Raw genomic sequence first — 24,949 nt, forward strand, 5'->3', positions numbered from 1 at the left:
TTTGGAGCACCACACTTGAAAGGAAGACCTGCCTATCAACCTAAATTGGGCTTAGATTGGGGTTTCCACGGCAACAGCAGGAGTTCAGATGGTGTTCAGGCAGTCTCTGCCTCCGGTTGCCAAGGGAATTGATTGCAAGTGCCAGACTGTCTGGCTTGACGAACAGCAACGAACGAGGCTTGCAACGACCACCTGTTCGTTTAGAATGGGGCCTCATGAACAGCTTGTTCGCGAACAGCTGATTGGGCTGTTTATGGCTTTTTTTAGTTCGTATTGCTGTTCATGCCCATCTCTAGTCAGGAACCTCAAAGTTCAATTCACATTTCATTGTATACAAAATTCTGTGGTAACTCCAACTGTATAGAATCAATTCATAAACATAATACCTGTTGTTAATGGAGGTACTCAACATACTTTCCCAGAGTTTACCAAGTTTACCAGAGTTTACCAAGTACCATTTGAAGAAGTTCAACATACAGCCTTGCAATAAAGAAAGTTTGCATTACTTATTTGTGGTCTTCTAAGGGCAAACAAATAAAAAGGAAACAAAGCCTCTTCCAATTTACAAAAGCTTCCTTTCTAGGGGTGGAAATACACATTATGAAGTACCTAGGGATGCTCCAATGAACCTCATCTCACATGCCGGCCGTCCAATGTCCCATTCTCATGCTCAAACAGTCACACTTTAATTTGCTCCGCATGAGAACATTCACATGTTGATGCCAGTTCCTCCTCAACTGCTAAAAGTATCCCAGGCTGTCTACAACTGCCAAATTCCCCGTTTCCCCCACCTCCCACATCCATTCATGGAAATGCAGATCCTGACACTTTCCCACACCTTAAAGAAATGGAAATTGGCGGGTCAGAGGAGCCTCTGCAGTGACATCATCATGCCATGATCCCGGGAGTGTGTTCAGGAAGCCTGTTCCCCCACCTTCCCCCTTGCTTGCTGCCAGCCAGGTCAGTGGTGGCAGGGGGGAGAGGGTGAGAGCAGGGGATCCTCAGAACCCACCGGGAGACCCCGGGGTCTCTATTGCTTTGATAAAAACAATGGATGAAGAAGGTAGTTTTCTTGGAAGATACTGGTCATGTTGAACCCCCAAAAGAAAGTAATTGAATAAGCAGGGGAAAGCTGTCATTTCTCCTAAGAATGGAATTTCCACTGATCAATGAAAAAGGATATAAAAGATCAGAACACATGATAAACAGACTTTCTTCTCTGTAGTTCTCAAACTTTTTTTTTTGCTTCAACTTTAGTGCTATGTCTCCCTTCCTTTCGTATCCTTTGTATTCCTTATTGTTTCACTTCTGTTGTCAAGAATGCATTTTCTTCTTTTCTCCTTGATTTCTCTGGCTGGAATATATTTGGAGGTCCTTCTGCTGGAAGGATTCCATTTAAGAATGCCAAAGAAAGAAAAGGTAACTTAGAAACTGCTTTAAAGTAAAGAAGAAACATATAGCAATTTAGGCTGCACTCCTAGGGACACTTTCCTGTGAGAAAGTCCTACTGAATAACATAAGAGTTCCTTCAAGGTAGACCTGCTTAGGATCGGTCCCTTGGAGGGCTTGGTTTAGATGCACTGGAGATAACTGGGACAATCGACTACTGCATACGTTATTATTATATAATCATTTGTTATTGATCTATATAATTTATTTTTACAATCCGTATTTCTGTTTTATCATCGTTTTTAATTGCTTTGTACAAAATGCATTACCTTTTTCTATCGCTTATGCATTTCTTGTATTTTTTTTCTTGATTCGAAAGATATGTTGGTTTGGTGTTACTTTATTCTCCAGGTTATAATCTGTGCTAAAGGAATCATTCCTATTTATTTTGATCAACCGATGAGTCTATGCATGCTCCTAACTGGTCAGAGTTGGTTCACTGGGTCAAACCAGGACCGAGACTGTCATGTTGTGCTACAGCAAGGCACCTGTGGTTCAAGACATTTCTTGACAAGTCACCATGAGTAACAAGTGACCCATATTCTGTGACCGCATCAATGACCTGCTGCAAAAAGTAAAATCATTACAGATTGTAGGTGCAAACAGAAGTATCCTTGGATCTCCTGAGGAAGAGTGAAGCTGCTAAAACCAAGCCAAGCTTTCAAACACCACTAATTCCAGGCATGCAAAATGCGCTTGAACCAGAATGGTATTCTCTGTTAGGCCATGTTGCTTAGGCCAAGGCTAATCCTTTTATAATACTAAAATCAAGTTAAAACATTGCTTACTTGCAAGTGAATGAAAGTCCTTTACTTCTGCTACAGCGCTTGGCACACTGTTCGGTGGTGTTCAGCAACTTGGTCTTCACTTTCAGTCCCTTGTCCATCCTCAGTAACATCGTGTCGGCTGTCTTTCTGTAGTCATGAAGAGAGTTTCTTTTCCCCTTACCTTCTGCAGACAGAACCAACAAACAAATGAATGGATTCAGTTATCCAAGGAAGGGGCAACGGATGTCATCAGAAAAGGGAGCAGCAAACACTTTGTAATGAATAATGTGAAAATGCAACTTTCTCTTTGCAGTCTTTTGAGAAGATGGAAGGGGTGTAAAGGTATCATGGCAGCAAATCCACATTGTGAAAAAGATCAGAGTACACTGTCACTGCATGAACACTTTGTAAACTGCTCTGAGTGGGCATTAAGTTGTCCTGAAGGGTGGTATATGAATCAAATGTTATTATTATATAGGGAGAAGAAACCACAGAGAAGCGGTGAAGAAGCAGCAAACGAGGGAGAAATCATGATAGAAGATTGTGGTTCTTTGACCATAGGAAGATTTTTTTAAGGGGATGCTAAGCTCAAGAGTATCAGGTTGCGATCCTAAGGATGCTTTCCTAGCAGTAAACTCCACTGGATAACTTCTGACTTACTTCCAAGTAAATCTTACTGATTTACTTCCTTGGTGTCTCACACTCTATAGTTCCACTCTAACTCATACTGGATGTGTTGAGAAGTGTAAGGAAAAATGCAAATCTCAGCACTGAAGATTTGATCTGAGATGTAGGGCTACTGCTCTTTTGGGTCTCTTTGTGCCCTAGTCTGTGGATCAACCAGGTAAGCCGCATTTGCCCAGGCAATACAGCGAAGATGGGACAAAGAAGCCCAGAATGAGTTGTTAGGAAAATAAAGCCACTGGGGTTACAGTCTTATCAGTGCAATCCTATGCAGAATTGCTCCATTCTAAAGCCATTGACTTCAGTGGGCTTAGACTGGAGCAACCCTACGGGATGCATCTGACAAAGAGAACTGTGATTCTTGAAAGCTTATGCTACAGTAAAGTTGGTTAATCTTAAAAGTGCTACTGGACTCTTTTCGATCCTGCTGGGTAGTTTCTGCATCTGTAAATGTATCACGTTTAATTACTAATAATTTGTTTCAACCATGTGTCATCCCTATATTCAGATTTATGTTTATTTTCACATTTCTGCAACCTATATCCTGCGTAATCCATCTTGAGTCTCAGGGAGAAAGGTGGACTATAAATGAAAAATAATGGCGATAGATCAAGATGGGAAGCCATGTTAGTCTGTCTGTAGCAGTAGAAAAGAGCAAGAGTCCAGTAGCACCTATAAGACTAACAAAATGTGTGGTAGGGTAGCTGTTGTGACTCATGAAAACTCATACTCTACCACAAATTGTGTTAGTCTTATAGATGCTACTGGATTCTTGCAAAAAATAATGGCAAGTTGATACTGAACATTATTGCCTTTAAGTGTCCCTTCATTAAGGTTAAGATGCAAAATTTGAAGGGGGAAAAGTGTTGCTAATTCACAAAGAAATTTCAAGATTTGGCAATATAGATTTGACGGGTTCCAAAGACACTCACAACAATTTCCACATGGCTGAAGCTAGACATTGGTTTGCAGAGCCGTCTTAAGCACATTTTTCCCGGCAGTAAACTCCATTTGATAGACCTGAATGAGATTCCAAATAGGTTTGTTTAGGATTGCTCTCTTCGTGTGTTAAAGAGCAGCTCCCTCATGTATTGCTTTTGAAAAGAAGAAAAGTGGGAAGATGTAAGATTTTTAAATGTATTTAAACAGGGACGATCACAGTGTTGTGGTAAGCATTTTGGCAAGGATGGACTGAGGGCCAAACCACAAGAGACGAATTACATGTCTATGCGAGTGAATATAATCATGTCTGTTCCTACCCGCCCGTGTCCATCTTCCCCAAGGTGAGCACGTGTCCTGTAGCCCTAGTCCATGCACTTATGGGCTATTCGTGTAATCACAGTGGTGTCTGCCGGCAGCAGCAAGTAATTCATCGCTGTAGAGCGGCCACTTTTGTTTGTTTCTGCTTCCTGACTAGGAGAAAGGGTGGGGGCAGATGGGGGAAGGGAGATGAAAGAGGGAAAAGGGATGCTTGGCAGGAGGCCTGAAGAGAAATGCAAAGGTGGAGGGGTGAAAAGGGTGCCTCTGGTAGAACCTTCTCTCTTAAAATCATCAGCACAGCCCATCTCCCAACCAGGAGAAAAGGGAAGGGTGGATGGGGATGAAGGGGGGGAAGATGGATCCAGAGGAGTTAGCCGTGTTAGTCTGTAATAGCAAAATCAAAAAGAGTCCAGTAGCACCTTTAAGACTAACCAACTTTATTGTAGCATAAGCTTTCGAGAAGCACAGTTCTCTTCATCAGATGCGGGGGGGGGGGGACAAAGAGGGGAAAGGGATGCTTGGCAAAGTGGAGGTGCATGATGGGATAGCTTCCCATGTCATGGAGGAACCCATGCCAGCCCAAACCAGAACAAACATGGGGATGTGTGCAGTGTGGCCACACTGTGCGAGTGGACAGGAGAGCAATGGGGAAATATGTGTAGGGCATTCACATGCCATTCACATGCCATTCATCTCATGTAGTTCCACCCTGGAAAGTTCCTACTCGGGCATGATCTTTGTCAACTCAACAGTGGCCTCTTATACTGGCGGTAATGCAAGAGGAAGTGACAGGTAAGCTTTGCACTTTGTTGATGCTGCTGGACAGGTGTGCGCAAGGTGTACTGGCTCCCACAGTGGTCGTTCACAGAGCTACAGCCGCTGCTGAGCTTGGCTCACTCCTGGGCCCTGAGTGCTGCAGTCGAACCTAAGAGATCCAAGCTCAAGCTCTCCAGGACAATGACGCTTTCTTAGTGCCCTTGGCTCAGTCACTCACTTACAGCCTAACCTATCTCATAGAGCAGTTATGAAGACAAAGCAAGGAAGGAAAAGCCATGTCTGCCACCCAGAGCTCTGTGGAGGAAGAGAGAGAAAAAGACTGTATCCACACAAGTTGGATAATGCACTTTCAATACACTTTAGCAATTGTTTGCAACTGGATTTTCCTACTTGAAACAGGAAAATCCAGTTGCAAACAATTGCTAAAGTGCACTGAAAGTGCATTATCCAACATGTGTGGAAGCAGCCAAAGTGTATTTGGTAGAAGGGGGAAAGTCAGACAATCCCACTGGACATGCAGAAGCCTTTGGCCACATCCAGGACTCCAGCTTGATGACTTTCAGTTTTTCAGACGGAGTGGACAGCCACTCTCATGTTACGCAAGAGCAGGGGACGATGCCTGCATCATCATCTGCCAGGATACAAGTGCTTCTGTAGCCACTAGTGCTGAGGAGGCTGCTGGGAGAGGAATTGCCGGGACTCTGTACTAACTTGACCCGGGATGCCATGCCAGTTTTCTCTTAGAGGAAGTTGAGAGGAGAGCTTGCCACATGTTATCTGTTCCTCCTAAACTTGTGCAATTGTAAACAAACTGTTTGGACTGAATCGTGAGCCCTGCCTCGTCCTTCTGGAAAAGACCAGGCTGGGAAAGGGCTCCTGAAGCACTGGGGGAAGAAAGACTGACACACACACACATCCCGAAACTGATAAAGCAAAGCCTGGATGGCAAATTGGATAGTGTGGACTTGGTTGTGGGAATGCCAAACCTACACTCCCATTCTGCTGTGAAACTCACTGGGTGGCCTTGGGCAAATTACTCTCTCCCAGCATAACCTAGAGTCTTCCTACACAAGACATCTTACACAGGGACAAGCAAGTGAAAGATCTTACACTTGTTCTCCCATTGTGGATACACATGCACCATTAGGGAGACAGAGTACACCTGAAGACCACACAGAAAGTAAGTCACTTGAGCACCCCTGTGTAAGAGTCTCTCTCTACACGTTACAAAGTGCCTAGGGATGCTCATGTGAACCTCATCTCACGTGTCCCCCCTCCAACTTCCCATGCACTCACTCGCACAGTCACACTTCAGTTTGCTCCCCGTGAGTACATTCATGTGTTTCATGTCAGTTCCTCCTCAAATGCTAAAAGTATCCCAGTTTCCCCCACATCCATTCATTGAAATGCAGATTTTGACACTTTCTCACACCTTTGAGAAATGCAAATTGGCAAGTCAAAGGAGCCTACAGTACTTGTTCTCACAGCAAAAACAGAGCTGAATTGGCACTTTGCCCTTCAGAATCATTTGCAGATGCAATTACACAAAAGGTGCTCCCATGAAAGCAGCATTCATGTGCGCCAAGCATGAACAGCCTGCCTGTGAATTGAGGACTACACATACAATCCTGCACTTGAGTGTCCCTGGGTACTTAGTAATATGTAAAGAGACTCTTACACAGGAACGCTCAAGTGAAAGATCTTACACTTGTTCTCCCATTGTGGATACACATGCACTGCTAGGGAGACAGAATACACTTGAATATAAGACCGCATAGAATGTAAGTCACTTGAGCATTCCCATGTAAGATGTCTTGTGTAGAGAGATTTCTAGACTTCACAGGCAAATGGGTCCACTCTGGGGTCCTCCAGGATGGGAGGGGTCCCTATATAACTCACAAACACAACAAGCAACTGTCTACAATTGCTGAGGGGGTAGCACGAGTCAAGGGGCTTGTTAGTTTTACTCACTGGTGTGAGTTATGGTCTTTTGAGAACAAATGCAGACTTTACTTTCACAATATAGCTATGCAAAAAATGTTAACCTAGAAGCAGCTTGCAGAGTTTGGTGCCAGCAAAATGTCACGTTACTGCACATGAAATGGGCTCTGGTTTCTCCTGTTGCAAGATTTCCTTCCTTCCTCTAAATCAGTTGCAGCAGTAACAAGCCAAAGGGTGTCAGAATCAATCAGATTACAACAGAGGTTTCCTAGAAGGATGCTTAAAAATACATCAACCTCCCCCAGTTCCTTCGCTATGTACAGTTTTAATGTCAGCACTGAGTGAGTGAGCGAGTGATGCTATCAGTTCAGTTCAGTTTCAGTCCAGTAACTATAGAACTCGTCTCTAGTGACAGAAGAACCTACAGTATGTAGGAAGATGGTACATTTCTGAACCTCCACCTCAAAAACCCAAACATTTGCCAGGGCCGAGGGTCCTATGCACGCACACAAGCACAATCCTCATTCAGCCTTCAGCCACCGGCAGACAACATCTGCATGCAAGGGCAAGACCGCTGTCAGGGGAGTTAGGGGGTAATCAGAAAACGAAGCTGCTTCTATCAGCCTGGGCCTAAAGCAGAATGCCAAATTGGTTATTGGTTAGCAGAGCACAGACTTGCACAACGGACACAGTAAGTACACACTCCCGTGTTTAGCTCTATAAAATACTTTTCTACATAATAAGGGGAAAAAAGTTACACTGGTAGAAAATAAAGAATAGCTATCTAGCTGCATCTTGCTGGTTAGAGAAAGACTTAGAGACTGTAACTGACACACTGAACAAAGAGCAGTAAAACTAGGGTTACCAGTCCCCTGCCCAGGGTGGGGGATCCCCCTTTTTGAACTCCCTCCCCCTGCTTCTGGGGCAGTGGGGGAGAAAATGACCGCCAGCAGGTGATACTCTAGGACTCGTCTTTCTCCTAGTCTCTATGGTAGTCATAGAGTTATAGGCTAGAGCAGCACTGTTCCATTAAAAGTTAGTGTGCAGCCTCATCTGCACTTAATTGCAGCAAGCCAGCAAAGAGGTAGGTTCCTGGTTTTTCTCTTACCAAGTTTCTCACCTGGCCCATACCTGGCCAGCTGAGAAACTCTCAGAGTGAGAGGGGGCATTGGGGGGCAGTCCTCAATCCTTTCCCCAGGGTGTGGCTGTCTCTCTGTAGGCACGTCCATTCTGCTGTCTTAAAATCATTAGAATAGAGGTTGGTTTCTCTCTCACCAAGTCCCCTGCAGGAGCCATTGCCTGTGCTCAGTCTCAGCTAAAATGGTATGTGTGTGTGGGAGGGGGGGGGTGCCGGGCTATGGAGGTGTAGGATAGTCCTCAATCCCTTCTGCAGGGCACTGGTGGCTTTGTAAGTATGCATGTGAGCACGCTGCAGCTGCAACCTTAAAATTCCTGCCCCATGCCTGCAGCCATGAACAAAGGATCTTTAGAAGAGCTCTCAGCTGGAGCCACCCTCTGGCCAGGACTGGAAAAGGGTGGTATGAGCATTTGACTCCTTAGTTCCCCATGAGGGTGACCTTTTTTCTACTTGGTGTGTATGTGGGGGTTGGAGCAGTTTCGCTCCGTAGTTACCCTTCCCTTTTCTATCTCCAGCCCAGCCTGTGGGGAGGTGAGATTTGTTTCTTTACTCCCTAAAAACAAAAGGAAGAAACCCCCAGGACAAAAGTGTCGTATTTAGCAAAGGAATTCTGAAGCCACAGAAATAAAGCTATAGTAAGACTGGGAGGGGGGATAGCAGCTAATATTTTGGAAACAGAAGATTTGGTCTTATATTAAACTACATTTAACTCTCAGTACAGAAGAAGTTACTCAATCTGCATCATCTAGAGAGTAAGTTAATATGGGTAAACTTGAGATAACCAACTCCTCCACTCACAGAGAGAAACCAGAATAAGACACTATTCCAAGCAGATTTCCATATTCCTCTAATATCACTCCCTCCCACTCTGCTCCACGAACTGAGACATGGCTCATTCCTGTTGCTTCGAAGTGACTAGTACAACAAACCGGTTTGAAGTCCACAAAGGAAGCACCTGCCACTCTATAATCTGGAATCTGTTTCCCTCACCGCCAGCATAGCAGATGCTCCCATTACCTCCTTATAAGGTGGCTGCACTGCCATGCAACCGGACTGGATCAAGGCAGACTAGCTCAGATCAGCTACCGTCCATCAGTTGCACTAAACTGTCAGAAAGGACAGATAACATCTTAGAATTCTGTGCCCCGCATGACAACTTTGCAGTTTTCTGCACTCCCCCCCCCCGCCCCCCGCGATTCCCCACCTCGCTTCCTCTTCTGGGCCCGGGCCTTTCCTGGCATCTAGATGTGCCACTAGGTCCCTGACGCCACTAGTACTCAGCAGAGGAAGAAACTTGCCTCAGGGGTCTCCTGGTTGTGGGGCACATACATGCTTCCCCTTTCTTTGGAGAAGCTTTGGATAGCTTTCTTTGGTGGCAGTCCCCCATGCTCTTACAGCAGCCTACAAAGCCTGACAACCATGATGATTGTCCTCCAACATCAATTTGTTCTGTTTCTTATAAATGAAATGTTATTCATCAAATCCCACACACTGCCAATCAAACAGTTAACTTCTCACCCTTCAGTGCCTCTTTTTCTTTGCACAAAAACCCAGTACTTGCTAAAAGAGATGCAATAACACAATATGCCATTGGTGGCACGAGTGAGAAAGCAATAATGTGTGCTATCAGCCCAGGTGTGAAGCAATCTGCCCCTCAGATGGCTGCAATCCACCGCTGTTGCTGCAAGTACTCTCTCCAAATAAAGTACAACAATGGGGTGGGGGAGGCCTAGATAGGCTGGAGGCCTGCAGGGGCTGGGCCTAACCCTGCCTCAGCGCTCCTGACTGATAGACACTGATAGCCCAGTATTTCCTTCATCCCTTTGGTCTCTTCATCATCCTCAAGGGATGAGTCTGCAGGTAACTGCACAAGCCCCACCAAAATGACTGCTACTGCTAGTAAGGAGGCAAATCAGGCCACACAAATGCCACACTCAAAATGGCCGCTCTTGGAGCTGTGCATATTGTAGATGCCTTCACAACATGGCCGCCACTGCCAGGAGGCTAAGAAGGTCACTGGGTGCCACTCTCAAAATTGCCACCCTACCACATGATAAGCTGCAAAAGCCCCACTAAAATGGCTGCTACTGCCAGTAAGCAGGAGGTAAATCAGGCCACACAAATGCCACACTCAAAATGGCCACCTCCCAGAGCTCTGCATATTGGAGATGCCTTCACAACATGGCCGCCACTGCCAGGAAACTAAGCAGAGGTGCCACTCTCAAAATTGCCACCCTACCACATGATAAGCTGCAAAAGCCCCACTAAAATGGCTGCTACTGCCAGTAAGCAGGAGGTAAATCAGGCCACACAAATGCCACACTCAAAATGGCCACCTCCCAGAGCTCTGCATATTGGAGATGCCTTCACAACATGGCCGCCACTGCCAGGAAGTGAAACAGAGGTGCCACTCTCAAAATGGCCACCCTACCACATGATAAGCTGCAAAAGCCCCACTAAAATGGCTGCTACTGCCTGAAGTCCTTAGGCTAAGCTATTGCTGCTGGAAATGCTCCCTCCCAAGTAAGTGTAATGGCAGGGGAGGGGGAAAGCCTAGATGGGAGGGGGGGGCTACCAGCATCCACTCTGCTAGGCCAGTAGCAATGAAGTACGAATTAATCCAGCCCTCAGATGGCTGCAACTCACCCCTGTGGCCTACAGCCAAGCCTACTGCTGATGCCTGAAGTCCTCTCTCCCAACAAAGTAAAATGGGCGGGGGGGGGGGGAGGTGCCTAGGTAGGCCAGAGGCCTGCAAGGGCTGGGTATGATCCTGCTTCAGCCCTCCTGACTGATAGACAACAGGCCGCAAATGTAAATAAGGACAAAAAAGTCTCTGCCAAACCAGTGAGCCTGGCGCTGGGCCCTGGCTCTCCTCCTGGAGTCTGAAGGGAGCAAGCAGGGGAATAGCATCACAGCTTCTCCAAGGCAGCAGCTGCTGCCTAGCCCTGAGAGCCTTCAGTAAAACCAGCCTCAGAGGAGCTCAGCTGAGAGAGCTTGAGATGAGCTCTGCTCAGGCCTTGCACAAAGCGCAACTGAAGGCAACAGAGCAGAGACGCCAGCTAAGGGTACAGACTCCGCCCCCAATGCTAAGCCCTGGATGCCAGGGTGTGCCTTCTGCTCTCCTCCTTCCGAGGAGTCAAAGAGCGGCCACCGGCCTGAGTGGCTGTTGCCACTGGCCGAGATGGCCAAATGTATGCCCAGTGAACTGTTTAATCGTTTCTTTGGCACATTATAGCAATCCATGGAAGGGGGGTGGGGTTGCAATATGTTGATCAGACAAGGTGTTCCTAGAGCTAGGTGTCTTCTTGATCAAATGATGATAAATATACATGAGAAATCTCAAGCCTTGTTTTGCCACCTAAGTGCCTATTGATGTGCGTGTAAATATGAGTTCAGTTGAATTGACTGTCTTATGTATAACAGAACAGTAAAATGTAATTATTTTATCTAAAAACAAGTATGTGACATATGCAAGGCCATAGCTTCTGTTGTTGTGTATCTTCAGTCGCTGGACTAAAGGAGAGATCCTAAACACTCATTTTAAAAAGTTTCAAAGGATATCCTTTTTGCCTAGGCTAATAAATATACCAAATTATGTCAAACATGATGGATTACTCTTTCGGACATTCATAAATTGGTTACAGAAGCACCAGGTAAATTTCTAGTTACTGGCTTCTATTTAAACGTGGTGTTTCGGATAACTGGCCTTGTGTGCCAAAAACTTACAGTGTCAGTAATCTTGAATCTCTTTGAGAAATCGTCAGAACTAGTTGATTTCCAGTGTAATTCTATGCAGAGTTACTCCAGTATAATCCAATAGATTTTAGTGGATTTAGGCTGCAGCAACTCTGCATATGATCACACTCTTGCAGTGCAATCCTATAGAGAGTCACTCCAGTCTAAGGCCATTGACTTCAATGGGAGTAACTCTCCCTAGGATTGCACTGTTAGTGTCAGGTCTTGCCAGGTAAACCCCCAAGCACTTCACTGCATCACCTCAGGGTGTGAGTTAAAGGCACTTTATTGATGAGATATACCAGTATCAAGATATTCAGACAGAAGCATTGGCAGAAGTGACGCAGGGTGGCAAAGCAAGGTTAATTATAGGGGGATGATCCCGCCCCTGGGAGAGAAAGTCCGTTAGGGTTTTGGCGCGAAGGGTCCAGGATCTCGGAGAGGAGGGGGAAGGGGAAGGATGAGCTCATCCTAGCCCTTTAGGGAGGGTGATACGGCTCCAACTGGAACTTCAAGGCCACATTCTCAAGCCGGCCGGGAAATAGTAACCAGACACCTGCAAGATAAGCAGCTAACAGCCAAGCAAGCAAACAGGTTCTTTTTGCATATTCTCAGAGATTCAGAACAACCTGCATGGCAGATCTACATCAAGACAAACATGGCAGATATACTGGGGTGTATCTGACATTAGTGATTCATGTGATTCAGAGATGTCAGCAAATGTACCGCCGTGTGTCTTTGTCTTTGAAAGCGATTGTAATGTATGTTGTGTTTTATGAGCATTGTTATTAAAGTTTTGTTTTGGCTCTTGTGATATGTAAAGGTTACTATTACTTTTGTTGTTCCATGGGTTAAGAAATGATAAATGTCAGAAAAATTAGGGTAACAAAGTACACAAAGGACTTTATACATATCTAATAATATAGAAAGTATAAAATAATGGCACAGTGGGCTGACAGATGGACCACAAACTTGTGTATGTGGAATTATACATGGTTTGATAATGTAGGGTTCTATTTTCTCTCAGTGAGCATAACATTTAATCCCAGCCAATAGAAATGTAAGTGGAGGAAGGGGTTTATAAAAGTAATAGCTTTTGAAATGGTTACCAAAGACCCACAAATGTGGGATGTTAGGTTTTGGGCTGTGGTCTCATAGTAGAGCATCTGCTTGGCATGCAGAAAGTCCCCAGATCAATCCTTGGCATCTCCAGGCAAAAGGATCAAGTCATAGGTGATGTGAAAGACCTCCTCCTGAGACCCTGGAGGCCACTGGCAGTCACAGTAGATAATACTGACCATAATGAACAAGGGTCCATTTAGTATAAGGCAGCTCCATGAGATCATGACAGTAAAACATGTTGTGTGTTGACTATATGAGTGTACTACAGTGAATTATACAGTTTTCTGGAATGTTTCTAGATCAAGATGGGAAGCCGTGTTAGTTTGTCTGTAGCAGTGGAAAAGAACTTCTTCAGATACCAAAGAAAGCTCATACCCTACCACTAATTTTGTGAGTCCTATAGGTGCTACTGGACTCTTGCTCTTTTCCACTGAATGTTTCTGTTATTGTAGTGACTTCTAAACCAAGCTATTACAACACTGTGCATGTGAGGAGTGCTTCAGCAAGAGCTCCCAACATGACAAGAGCCTGAAGAGTTCAAGCATACAGGCAAGAGCTTGTAACAAATGGAGAGGATGACAATATCTAATGGTGCAATCCTGTGCATGTCCACTCAGACCTAAACCCTATTCTGTTCAATGGGGCTTACTCCCAGGTAAACATAGAAATCGCAATGTTGAACTCCTAATACAAACCAATTTTAATTGACAAATATGCAAGCACATTTGCTACTGACAGATTAAAATCCCAGTTTAACCAGAATTCAGCTCACATAGGTCCAGTGTTCACTGGATTTTAAGCACGTTTCACTGTGTTGGAATAGTGGCTTTGTATCAGAATTCTAATTATATCATAATCTAGCAATTCATTCTCTAAATGGTTGCTGTCTTAGTAGGAAATCAGTTCCATTGATTTAAATGAAACATGCTTCTGGGACAGGTTGAACAAGAGAAAACTCAGCTTTGGTGCAGTCAGATAACCCACCTGTCAGACTCATACATGTAGGGAAATGAGGTGAAAGAAACCTATAGAATGGACTGCAGGTGATGGATCATTTGAGAATCACACTGTGGAATGCTCCCCCGTGTTGACCCCCTGCAAGTAGAAAAGTAGCTTGGCAAGAAAACAGAAGGGGCAAACTTTTCCTGCTAGCTTTCTGTATGCATGGAATTTTTTGTGAAATTAAATGAAAATATAGCATCAATTCACTGGTTTGGGGAAAGCAAGAACTATTAGTCCAAGATTTCTCCCAAGAAAATCATTAAAATATTGGTCAGGGCTGGGTGGTATAAAACGGGGAATTTAAACTTGACTTTTGGAAAGAAGGAGGGAGTTCATAGGAAGGGGCGGGGCATGGGACTGTGACCTGGAAGTGATGTCACTATCTGCGATCATTTGACCTGGAAGTGATGTCACAGGATCATCATGAAGTGACATCCTTCCTAAGCACCATCCCCAAATCTCCAGTTTTTCCCCGACAGGGATCTGGCAACCCTAAGTAAAACCTTAGTATATGTTTCTAGCTAATTGCACGCCCCCCCCATAAACTGGTCTCCAATCTCCAGCTCCTGTCCACGACCATTGCAAATCTTGCTGATGGTTGGGCAGCACCTGTGGAGGTAGCACACACACAAAGTGTTCATGCAATTCTGCCTCATGCCAGAAATTGATGTCATTTCCCAGCGCTATGTGGAAGCTACGGGTCACACTGAGGGCTGATTTGCTAAAAATCACCCCTAAACTTAGTGTCGGGGGGCTATTTTAAGAGAATTAGCTTCTGGAGCAACCAGTAGGTTCCACATCGTACTTGAAAATGACTTTCATCTTCCAGTGCAATGGGTAAGAGCAGGAGCATGCATGCAGGGTAAGTACCTATTGCCTCCTCCTGATCCTCCCCCCGGCATGGCCCTGGGAGACCTGGCATCCCTGTTATTTACCATTTCACACTTAAATATATTTTGTTCCATGAAGTTCTTGTCATCCTTCATTTATATGTGAACTTTATATCATTCCAGAGAGGTGGTGGTAGATGAATTCATTCATTCCTTAAGCAGCTGCTTTCAATACTGCCTCCAATATTCAATTACACTGAGAGCCAGTTTGGTGTAGTTGTGAAGAGAGGAAGGACTCTAATATGGAGAACTGGGTTTGATTCCCCACTCCTCCACTTGAAGCCAGCTGGGTCAGTTGCACTTCTTTGAGCTCTCTCAGCCCCACCCACTTCACAGGGTGAACACACGTTGTAAACTGCTTTGAGTGGCCATTAAGTTGCCTTGAAGGGCGATATATAAATCGAATGTTGTTGTTGCGGTAGAGTTAGGGTTAGGAGGTTAGGTTTTTGTTGTGGGGCTATCCCTATATTTATTTACATAATACAACACTTTTTAATACATTTATGGGAAAATGTGAAGCATCTATAATTAGATTTTGTGATAGCAAACATGGGTCATTAAAATCCAAAACACTGAAGACTGAAAAGTCTGGTGCCTAAATTTTTAGGCTGGTTCCTTGAGGCACAGAAAATGTATCAAGACCTGGCCCGAAGAGAGAGTTTGTAGGGCAGGGGGAGGGAACTGGGCTGTGAGAATGCGCACACAGATCGGGAGGCAGCGCAGGGACACAACCACTCCTGACTCTCCCATAAACTGACAGGAAAGCAAGGGAGATTCTCCACACACACTGCAGCCTACTGACGCACATGTGAGTCTGGCAACCTCGGGAATAAATGTTTGGGGGGTCGAAAAGGTTGCAAATTCAGTGTTGGGAAATTTGTGGAGATTTGGGGGAGGGGGAGGAAACATTGGAAGGGAAGAGTTTGGGGAGGGAACTCAGTTCGGATGTGATTCCTTAGATTCCACCCTCCAAAGCTGTCATTTTCTTCTGGGAAACTGATCCCTATAGTCTAGAAACCATTTGTAATTCCAGGAGAGCTCCAGACCCCTCATGGACAGGGCTGGATTGACGGGGGGGGGGGGCAGGGGGTAGTCTGCCGCTGGGAGCGTGCTGGCAGCAGCACGGGCAGCTGAGCAGCAGCCCACGCCATTCACCTGCCCCACACGACAGGGAGCGCGTGGCAAGCTGGCTGCCCCCTCAGCAGAGCAGGCGAATGACATGGGCGGCCTCCCAGCCGCCTGTGCTGCTGCCACTCCGCTGGTGGTATGCTCTGCCCCTGCGTGATTTGGAGGTTTGTAAGCAGAGGCTTGATGGCCATCTGGCAGCAATGATGATTCTGAGACTCGGTATGAACTTAGGCAGATTATGAGAGGGAGAGCAGGAAGGGATGAGCTCTTCTAGCCCTTCTTTGTGTGTCCAGAATAATGTCAATTGCCACTTTGGGGTCAGGAAGGAATTTTCCTCCAGGCCAGATTGGCCAGGGATCATAGAATCATAGAGTTGGAAGGGGCCATACAGACCATCTAGTCCAACCCCCTGCCCAGATCCTTGACAGTTTTTACCTTCCTCTGGGCATTGAGCAGGGGTAACTAGGGGAGTAGGGGGGCTAGCTGTGAATTTCTTGCATTGTGCAGGGGGTTGGACTAGATGGCCTTGGGGTCTCTTCAGCTTTATGTTTCTGTGAGACTATGAAAATAGGCTCTTGGCCCTTCCCTAGTACAGAAGTTGGGGAGGTTAAGAATCACTATGAACAAAATGTTTCAATGATATTGCCAATAGCAGCCCCTTGACCGTGCTCCATAAAACTCAAAGCAAACCACTGATAACCAAATCCATCTTAGCTGAAAGAACCTCAGCCCTTCATGCTCTATGGCATTGTACCCCCTGAGGTCCCACCCCTCTTCAAACTTCATCCTCCTCAGGTTCCTCTACTGAAATATCCAATAATTTTCCATCCCAGAGCTGAGGAGGGGAAAAGCCTCAGTGGGAAAGCTTCTGCTTGGCTTGCAGAAGTTCCCATTTTCCAGCAGTTTCTAGCATCTCCAGTTAAAAGGGCCAGGTAGTAAGTAAAGCAAAAGGCCTCTGCCTAAGACACTGGACAGCCACTGACAGTCTAAGTAGACAATACAAAAGAGCAAGAGTCCAGTAGCACCTATAAGACTAACAAAATTTGTGGCAGGGTATGAGCTTTCGTGAGTCACAGCTCACTTCATCAGATACAGCTAGAACATGAGTCCATCTGTCCTTACATCTTGGAGAGTGGAGTGACTGCAGAAGCCGAATGATAACAGCCGATGAATGACAGTGGCAGGTGTGAGTGAATAGGGTGAGGTATGCAGAGGGGTTGTAGGTGTGGAGAAATTAGCATTGGTAATGAGACAGGAAGTCAATGTCTCGATTCAGCCCAGGTGGATGCATTGTTTTAAGCTTCGTTATCAGTTGCAATTCAACAGTCTCTTTTTCTAATCTCCCTTTGAAATTCCTCTGCAGGAGAACTGCTACTTTTAGGTCAGCAACTGAATGCCCTGGAAGGTTAAAATGTCCCCCCACTGGTTTTTGAATGTTACGGTTTCTGATGTCAGGCTTATGTCCATTAATTCCTTGTCCCTTCAACAAACTAGTTCAGTGCTGATCTTGACAGACCAAGAGTCTGATTCAGTGTAAGACAGCTTCATGGGTGTTCATATGTATATGTGGCATCCCTACCACAAATGCTGGAATAAAAAATTGTCAGTCTTGGATATCCCAGTAGAGAACCCTGTTTCTTTCTGTTGAGACAGATTAACACAATTATCTCTTTGGAATTATTCCCACCCACCTTTTTTCCAGTTGGGTAACAACTAGTTTTCAAAAACCTACTCAGTTGGTTCCAGTCACTGTTCTAGTCACAAGGGACCACAAAGCACAGAATTAGCTCCCATGTGGCTGTGAAGGAGGCTTGAGATGGACCAAATGCAATGTGAGAGTATAACAAACTGGGACTAGTTACACATCCTACACAAACTGAACTACACAGTCCCAAGAAAGTGCAGAAAAGCAGTCTCCTACATTCTCCAGCCAGCCTACAGGAGACTGAACAGGGATCTAGAAAATAAGAAATATATACTCTACTTTCCAGATTTTTTTCCTGGAACGCAGTACATTTGAAGATGTGCCAGAGAAAAAGGTTATGTCTTTCACATTAGTTGGTGGAGTGCCAATAGATATTTATCTACAGAGAAAACTACTAACTAGCCAAGATTCATCAGCTGAAGAAAATATTTTTGATTAAGAAAAGAATTTCACTTGATATCGGAGGTCTTGTTTCAAATAAACTGTTCACTATGGTTTAAGTCCTAAATAGTCACACAAAAAGGGTGTCCGCTTGTAACCTATTAGTGATTGGCTAATTTTAAAATAATAAATAAAACTAATCATCCATCAAATGCCAAGTTATAAAAGAAACTCGTAGAATCATAGGACTGGAAGGGCCTGGTGTCACGTGTGCCCACACCCATGCCATTGATGTACGTCTATCTGCCATGGACTGCCATCCCTAGAACTGACACCTGGTAAACCAGTGGCTCAGTGCTGAACCAAAGCAACAGCATCCCCGAGAGACGGCCGTCCAGTCTTCCCAGTGAGAGAAACCTTACCCCCCTCCCATTAGTTAGTTCCACTGTCAAACCACCACATCTGGTAGGAAGTTCTCTTGCGTTTCAAGGTCTCTTAATAACTTAACCCCATTAGATCAACTCTTGCTCTCTGGAGTAGCAGAAAACAAATCCTCGGCTGCTTCCATGTGATAGAACTTCAGACCGTTGAAGAACCCAGTCATGTCTCCCCTCAGTCTTTCCATCTCTGAACTAACCTATTCAGTTCCCTCAATGATTGCTCTCAGGACGTATCTTTCAGACTGCCAGACCTCTTCATTGGTATCTTTTGAACCAGCATGATCAGGCTTTCCGCTTTGGAGGGAGGCCTCCAGTTCTGGGCTCCAGTTCTGGCTCCCGCTGCCTCTCCAGGAAGTAGTGGGAGCAAACTGGGGGGGGGGGGGCGGGAGTCAGTATTGTACCGACGCCACAATGTCACTTCCAGTGCAAACCCAGAAGCATTCGGGTGATGCTCAAGGATTCATGAAAAGTTTGTGATGCATAAACTATATTGTGTATAGTTGCACCTCTTCTGATCAGTGTACTGACTCAAACAGCCTTGCAACAAGTTGTTGTTTCTAGCTATGGTTTTAATATCATGCCAGAAGCAACGTCATAGTGTCGGCATGACACAGAATGCCTGGACTCCACCTCCCCCCTGCGCCCCACCCCCACCCCCGTGTCTCCTGAGGGTTGCCATGTTTGCCTGGTAATCCAGCTCTGAGCTTGTTCCAGTTTGTGTACATCCTTCTTGAAGTATTGCACCCAGAATCAGACACAGGACTCCAGACAAGATCTAACTAGTATGTAGTGGAGTGGAACTAGTACTTTGGGGGCCTTGGATACTCTGCTAGGTTTACATAGTATAGTCCAAACCAACCCCGAGCTAACAAAATGGAGTTCAAGATCAGCTGATTTTAGTGGAAATCAATGACGAAAAAGATTACTAAGAACTGTTGACTATTTAGAACGTTTTGAAGCTGCATTTTGTGTCATTTTATTACTGTTTACTAGCATTGTTTCTCTCCCCAAAATTCTAGCCATAGAAATGAGCCAAAAACAAAGCAAAGATTTTATCTAGAGCCCGGCTTTCTCATTCAGCAACGTCTGTCCTCACAGATGCCATCCACAGGGACTACCCAAGCATCAGGCAGCCTCAGATAATGGCACCAACAGACAAGGCTCTTTTATTCCATTGGAAAGCCTCGGCCTAAAGTGACATCCCCTTTTCTTCTTCTTCCAGGAATGGGTTCTGTAGGGTATCCTGACACAGAGGTTTGTTCCTCTGGTGTGCCTGCAAAACAGCAAGTTTTCTGCTCTGAGGTGGATATTCATAGAGCTTTCTCCTAATAAAGAACTGCTCCCATAATCTACACTGCCTCCGCAATACGTATAACAGATATTCCCCTATGTGGCAGGTCCTCACTTTACAACTGATGCCAACTTTCTGCTAATAAATAAAAGCAAGCAGTTTCTCCGATCTTCACTCTGCATGTCCTTTTCTCCTGAGATATTCACATTGGGACATATCCAATTTTATCCTCCCGTCAGTCCTATAGGTTTGATGGAGAACTAGTTGGAGACCTTCATGGCTGAGCTGAGATTTGAACTCAGATCTCTCTAGTCTTCCTGCTTGCCTATCTACTATGCCACCTTATGCCTTGTCCCCCCCGCCCTCAGCTTTAACGCTTTCAAACTGCATGGAAAGCAGAACCACTGATACAGCCCTTTCCCAAAGAGACACAGGTGTGGCAATGGAGCAACCCTATAATCTTCTGTGCAGCAGAGCTAGGCTATGTTATTTTTTTTAAAAAAAGAACAACAGTGTCATAGGCATGACATCATTTCAGGGGAAAACATGAAAGTGATGGTGAGTAACTTTGGGAATCGCTGGAGACAGTTTCTGGCAATACCTAGAGTGACATGCCATCACTTCTGGGTGCAACAACTGCGCATACGTGTGCATTCCCAGTGGTGACTCCCCCACTTTATGGAACAGTATATCTGAAGAGGTTACGAACAGTGATGGGCACGAACAGCAATACGAACCAAAAAAAGCCACGAACAGCCCAATCTGTTGTTCAAGAACAAGCTGTTCTTGAGGCCCCATTCTAAACAAACAGGTGGTCATTGCAAGCCTCCTTCCTTGCTGTTCATCAAGCCAGACAGTCGGGCACCTGCAATCAATTCCCATGGCAACTTAGGCAGGGATTGTCTGAACTCTGTCTGAACTCCTGCTGTTGCCCTGGAAACCCCAATCTAAGCCCAATTTAGCTTGATAGGCAGGTCTTCCTTTCAAGTGTGGAGTTCCAAATTTGTTACAAGGGAGCAAAGAGCACGGAGGAGGGGGGCTCCCAGCTCTGGTTTTGCAGACAGTGAGGGAGAGACAGTTGCTGTTGGCATTTTGAGAGAGAGACAGGGAGAGTGCATTGGCGCTTGAATTTTCTTTGTGTGGTGGGATAGGGATCTACCCCTTCAAGTTCCAGGGCTGCTATCAGGCTCTGGACCAAGTTATTATTTATTACTGGTACCTTTCCTGCTGCCTGCTCAGGTAAGGTTTCTGAGTGTGGTGCGGTAGGGATCTACCCCTTCAGGTTCCAGGGCTGCTGCCAGGCTCTGAGGCCAAGCTATTATCTATTATTGGTACCTGTCCTGGTGCCTGCTCAGGTCAGGTTTCTGGGAGTGGTGCAGTAGGGATCTTGACCAAACTTGGATGATGGCTGGAGGAGAGCCTGCTGGCCCCCACGATCAGCCAACCATGAACATGTTCGTGAACAGGGCCATGTTCGTGATACTACGTGAGTCCCTGTTCGTGGATGGCAACGAACATCATGTTTGGGTTTTTTTCCCCCGTTCAAGTCCATCTCTAGTTATGAATGTTCTCACTCTCCCGGCTTTCCACAAATGATGCAAAACTGAATGATTCAAGAAGGGTTTTTACTCAGAGCCAGTTTAGTGTAGTGGTTAAGAGCAGCAGGACTCTAATCTGGAGAACTGGATTTGATTCACCACTCCTCCACTTGAAGCTAGCTGGGTGATCTTGGGTCAGTCACAGCTTCTAGGAGCTCTCTCAGTCCCACCCACCTCACAGGGTGATTGTCATGAGGATAATAATAACATACTTTGTAAACCACTCTGAGTGGGTGTTAAGTTGTCCTGAAGGGCGGTATGTAAATCGAATATTGTTGTTGTTGTAAGAGGCCTGTAATAAAAGGAAGTTGTCTCAAAGGGATGCATCAGCAAAAGGATAGGGGGTGACAGTAGACTTTGTTGTTGTACTGCAGTCTTTACTGCTATTGCTGTAAGTATGATCCTACTGGGTAGATCCTATGTTATTTCATATGTCAATCTTAGAATTGCTTATTTTCTGTTTCGGCATTTCTTGAACTCTGTATCAGATTTCTGTTGGTTTTAAATCTTTGCAAATTTGCATGCATATACCCTATTACACTGTTTATTGAAATGCCTTTGAAATTAACTGTACTGGCCCATACTGTGTAATCCACCTTGAGATTCAGTGAGAAAGGCGGACTGCATGGAAAAATAAATAATAAAATAAAATAAAAAATAATAGAATTAATGTGATGTCAACATACCCATGCTGCCGCCCCTTCACTGCATCACCAGCCCCAAACTTCATGCCAGTTGCCACAGCAGAGCTGGCCTTAGAAGCTGGCCTGGTGGGGACATGTCAAGGGCAAAAAGCACCCTCCTACTTGGAGACAAGAGGTCCACCTTCTGCTTCCCAGAATTGTATGCAGCTGCCTCCTTCTAGGGCCTTCACAATCATGGCACCAAAACTATGGAATTCTCTCCCCAGATTTGTCTTCTCACTCTATCATTACCATTGTTCGTGTTATACTGAGCACACATACTGTACTTCCTGCATCTATATGCAAGAGACAACACGCATTCACTTTACAAATGAAACCAGGGACAAGAATTTGTATAAATGTGAGCTTTCAATCACACATTAAACTGTGCATGCATTGAATGTCATAAAAATTACTAACCACAAATATAAAGAAAAATCAAATGTACACTGTATACTGACTGCATGTGTGTGCACTAGGGTTGCCAGACATTACAACTGACAGGAGATAGGGGTCGCAGGGACTGACTGTTGTGGGAGGCAATCAGTGACCCCAGTACAAATGACATCACTTCCATCACATCACACTGGGGATGGCCCTTTAACATTATCCCCAAACTCTGTGGTTTAACATAAGTGTTTTCGGTGAATGCTAGAGTGTCACCCAACATGATGACATCACTTTTTATTTGCACTGGAAATGGTTTCTTCATTCTTGGGGTGCCTATCTGTTCCTCCATGTTGCGGGGAAATTTCTTCCCGCTGCCCAGCTGAGCAGCAATGGGCAACAGCAGTGTGGGCGGGAGGTCTGTGGCAACCCTGGCATTCACTGTAACTTGTGAAAAGGGTGCCAGTAGGTGAAGACTTTTGTGTTTCATTTGGCATTCCCTCCCTCACCCTCCTTCCTATTGTTTTTAATTGTGTGATTTTATTTGTTTTGTTTAATTGTAGTTTTTAATTATCTTTATACTGTGCCTTTTAAAAGCTTGTTTTAATTTTTTCAATTGTTCGCCTCCTTAGGGAATCCTAAATTGAGTGGAAATGTAGCATAAAAATGTTTTGAACAAACCAACAAAAAAGGGTCCACTTCCGAAGCCCCAGCAACCTTGCAACAAGTCCTCCGTGTGTCTGCTCGGTCTAGGGTTGCCAGCCTCCATGTGGCAGCTGGAGATCTCCCGGAATTATGACTAATCTCCAGATGACATAGATCGGTTCCCCTGGAGAAAATGGCTGCTTTGGAGGATGGACTCTATGGCATTATACCCTGCCGCTGAAGACCCTCTTTCCCCAAACCCTGCCCTCCCCTGGCTCCACCCCCAAATCTCCAAAAATTTCCTAACCTGGAGTTTACCACCCTAGCTAGCTCTGCCAGTGCTGATGAGCCTAAAGGGATTGTAGAAAAGTTGTATTTTTCTCCCTGAAGCACAGCTACAATGGTGGTGGCAGTGTTGCCTAGCAAAATGGGTACACTACCTTTCCAGCCAGCTGCTCAAGGCAGCTTACAACAGACTCAAATAACTAACGTTCAAATGTAAACAGACCAAACCAAATAAAAGTAATCCAACAGCCGATAAACTAAGACTCCACCAGCAGCAGGAACATAAGTAGAAAAGTAGACCAAAATCAGCATAAACCAGATGGAGGGGAGACTGGGAAAGAGCTTAACGAGGCCAGCACAAATGTGGGATACAAGGACAGCCACGGGAGGGAGGGAGGGAGGGAGGAGAACTGAACCACAGTTGGGGACAGACCTAAAGGGGCCATGAGCCCTGTGGGCTTGAGGGTCCAAGGAACCCTGCAGCTGGCCCTGATGTCCGCAGAAACTGATGGGGTGACCAGGAATGGTCTTAGCCAGTGGGCAACGGGGGCAGCTGCCCCAGGCCTCATGCTGAGGGTAGTCCCAGCCCCACATCACCAGAGGTGAGGGAAAGAGCAGATTCCTGCCACTTCTCATGCCTGCCCAATCTAGGGCTCTGTCAGCCAGCAGTGGTCACTCACACCCACCTCCGATGGGGTGAAGCCTGCCCCGTGATAAGGCCTAGGATGGGCTCAGTGGGATTGCTTGGCAATGATTCTGGGGCCCCATCCTGGAGTTTTGCCCAGGGCCCCAGAATCACTACGACCACCCTTTGGGGTGACTCAGATTCTCTTGACATCCTACTTCTGACTGGAACAGGCCTGTAGAGAGAAGGGGAAAGCCCAAATACGATGGCTGCATACAGGCAGCTTTTCCTCTGGGGAAGAAGGCCAAGACCACATACCCTCAAGTATCATTAGGGCTGCTAGTTCTCCCGTTTGAGACAAATATCATTGCTTGGTTGTGAGAAAGCAGGAGCAGATCCAGAAAGAGGGGGATGGGAAAGAAGATATGGTGTGGGTGAGAGTTTTCACAGCACATCACAGATTTTTTTAAAAAATATTAAGAGTAAGCACTTGGAATACACACTTGGGCTTGCTTCCAATACCACACATTTCTGTCTAGCACATTTTTTATCTCACCCTTCCTCCATGGAACTTAAAGCTCTGTACTTGGTTCTCTTTCCCAATTTTATCCTCACAACTGTCCTGTAAGGTAAGTTAGGCTGAGAGGTCTGGCAGTTTGCTTCTTGGCAGGACGAGGATATGAACCCTGTTCTCCTAGTCAGATATACTGACCATTACACCACACTGGCTCTTACACAAAGAATAGCTCTTTGTGTAGGAAAAAGCATGACAGTATCATCTATAACAATCATATACTGACTTGTGTGCACAAATGTTGAAAGGAAGTGTGTGGCCATACCTAGAGCTACCAGCTCCCCTTACCCTCCTGGCAGGAGTGGGGAACCTGGTACTTACCTTTACTTTCTTTTAACGCTTGCCTAAAGCATGTCTGCACTCCTGGCGCAGCACAATGATGTCACTTCCGGGGGTGATGTCATTGCACAGGCCCCAGAAGTGCTCCCAGGCTTTGCATCAG

The 24,949-nt window shown here is 45.5% G+C and overlaps 1 protein-coding gene across 1 annotated transcript in view; it reads right to left on the bottom strand.

The window, feature by feature from the left end:
* Positions 1 to 24,949, bottom strand: part of HGF (hepatocyte growth factor) — a 114,932-nt gene that overhangs the window by 79,820 nt on the left and 10,163 nt on the right. Inside the window, exon 2 of the mRNA XM_054987801.1 lies at positions 2,238 to 2,400. Coding sequence (XP_054843776.1) covers positions 2,238 to 2,400 — 163 coding nt within the window. The remainder of the gene's footprint in view (positions 1 to 2,237; positions 2,401 to 24,949) is intronic.

The sequence above is a fragment of the Eublepharis macularius genome, chromosome 9 (assembly GCF_028583425.1).
Source record: "Eublepharis macularius isolate TG4126 chromosome 9, MPM_Emac_v1.0, whole genome shotgun sequence".
Classification (NCBI taxonomy): Eukaryota; Metazoa; Chordata; class Lepidosauria; order Squamata; family Eublepharidae; genus Eublepharis; species Eublepharis macularius.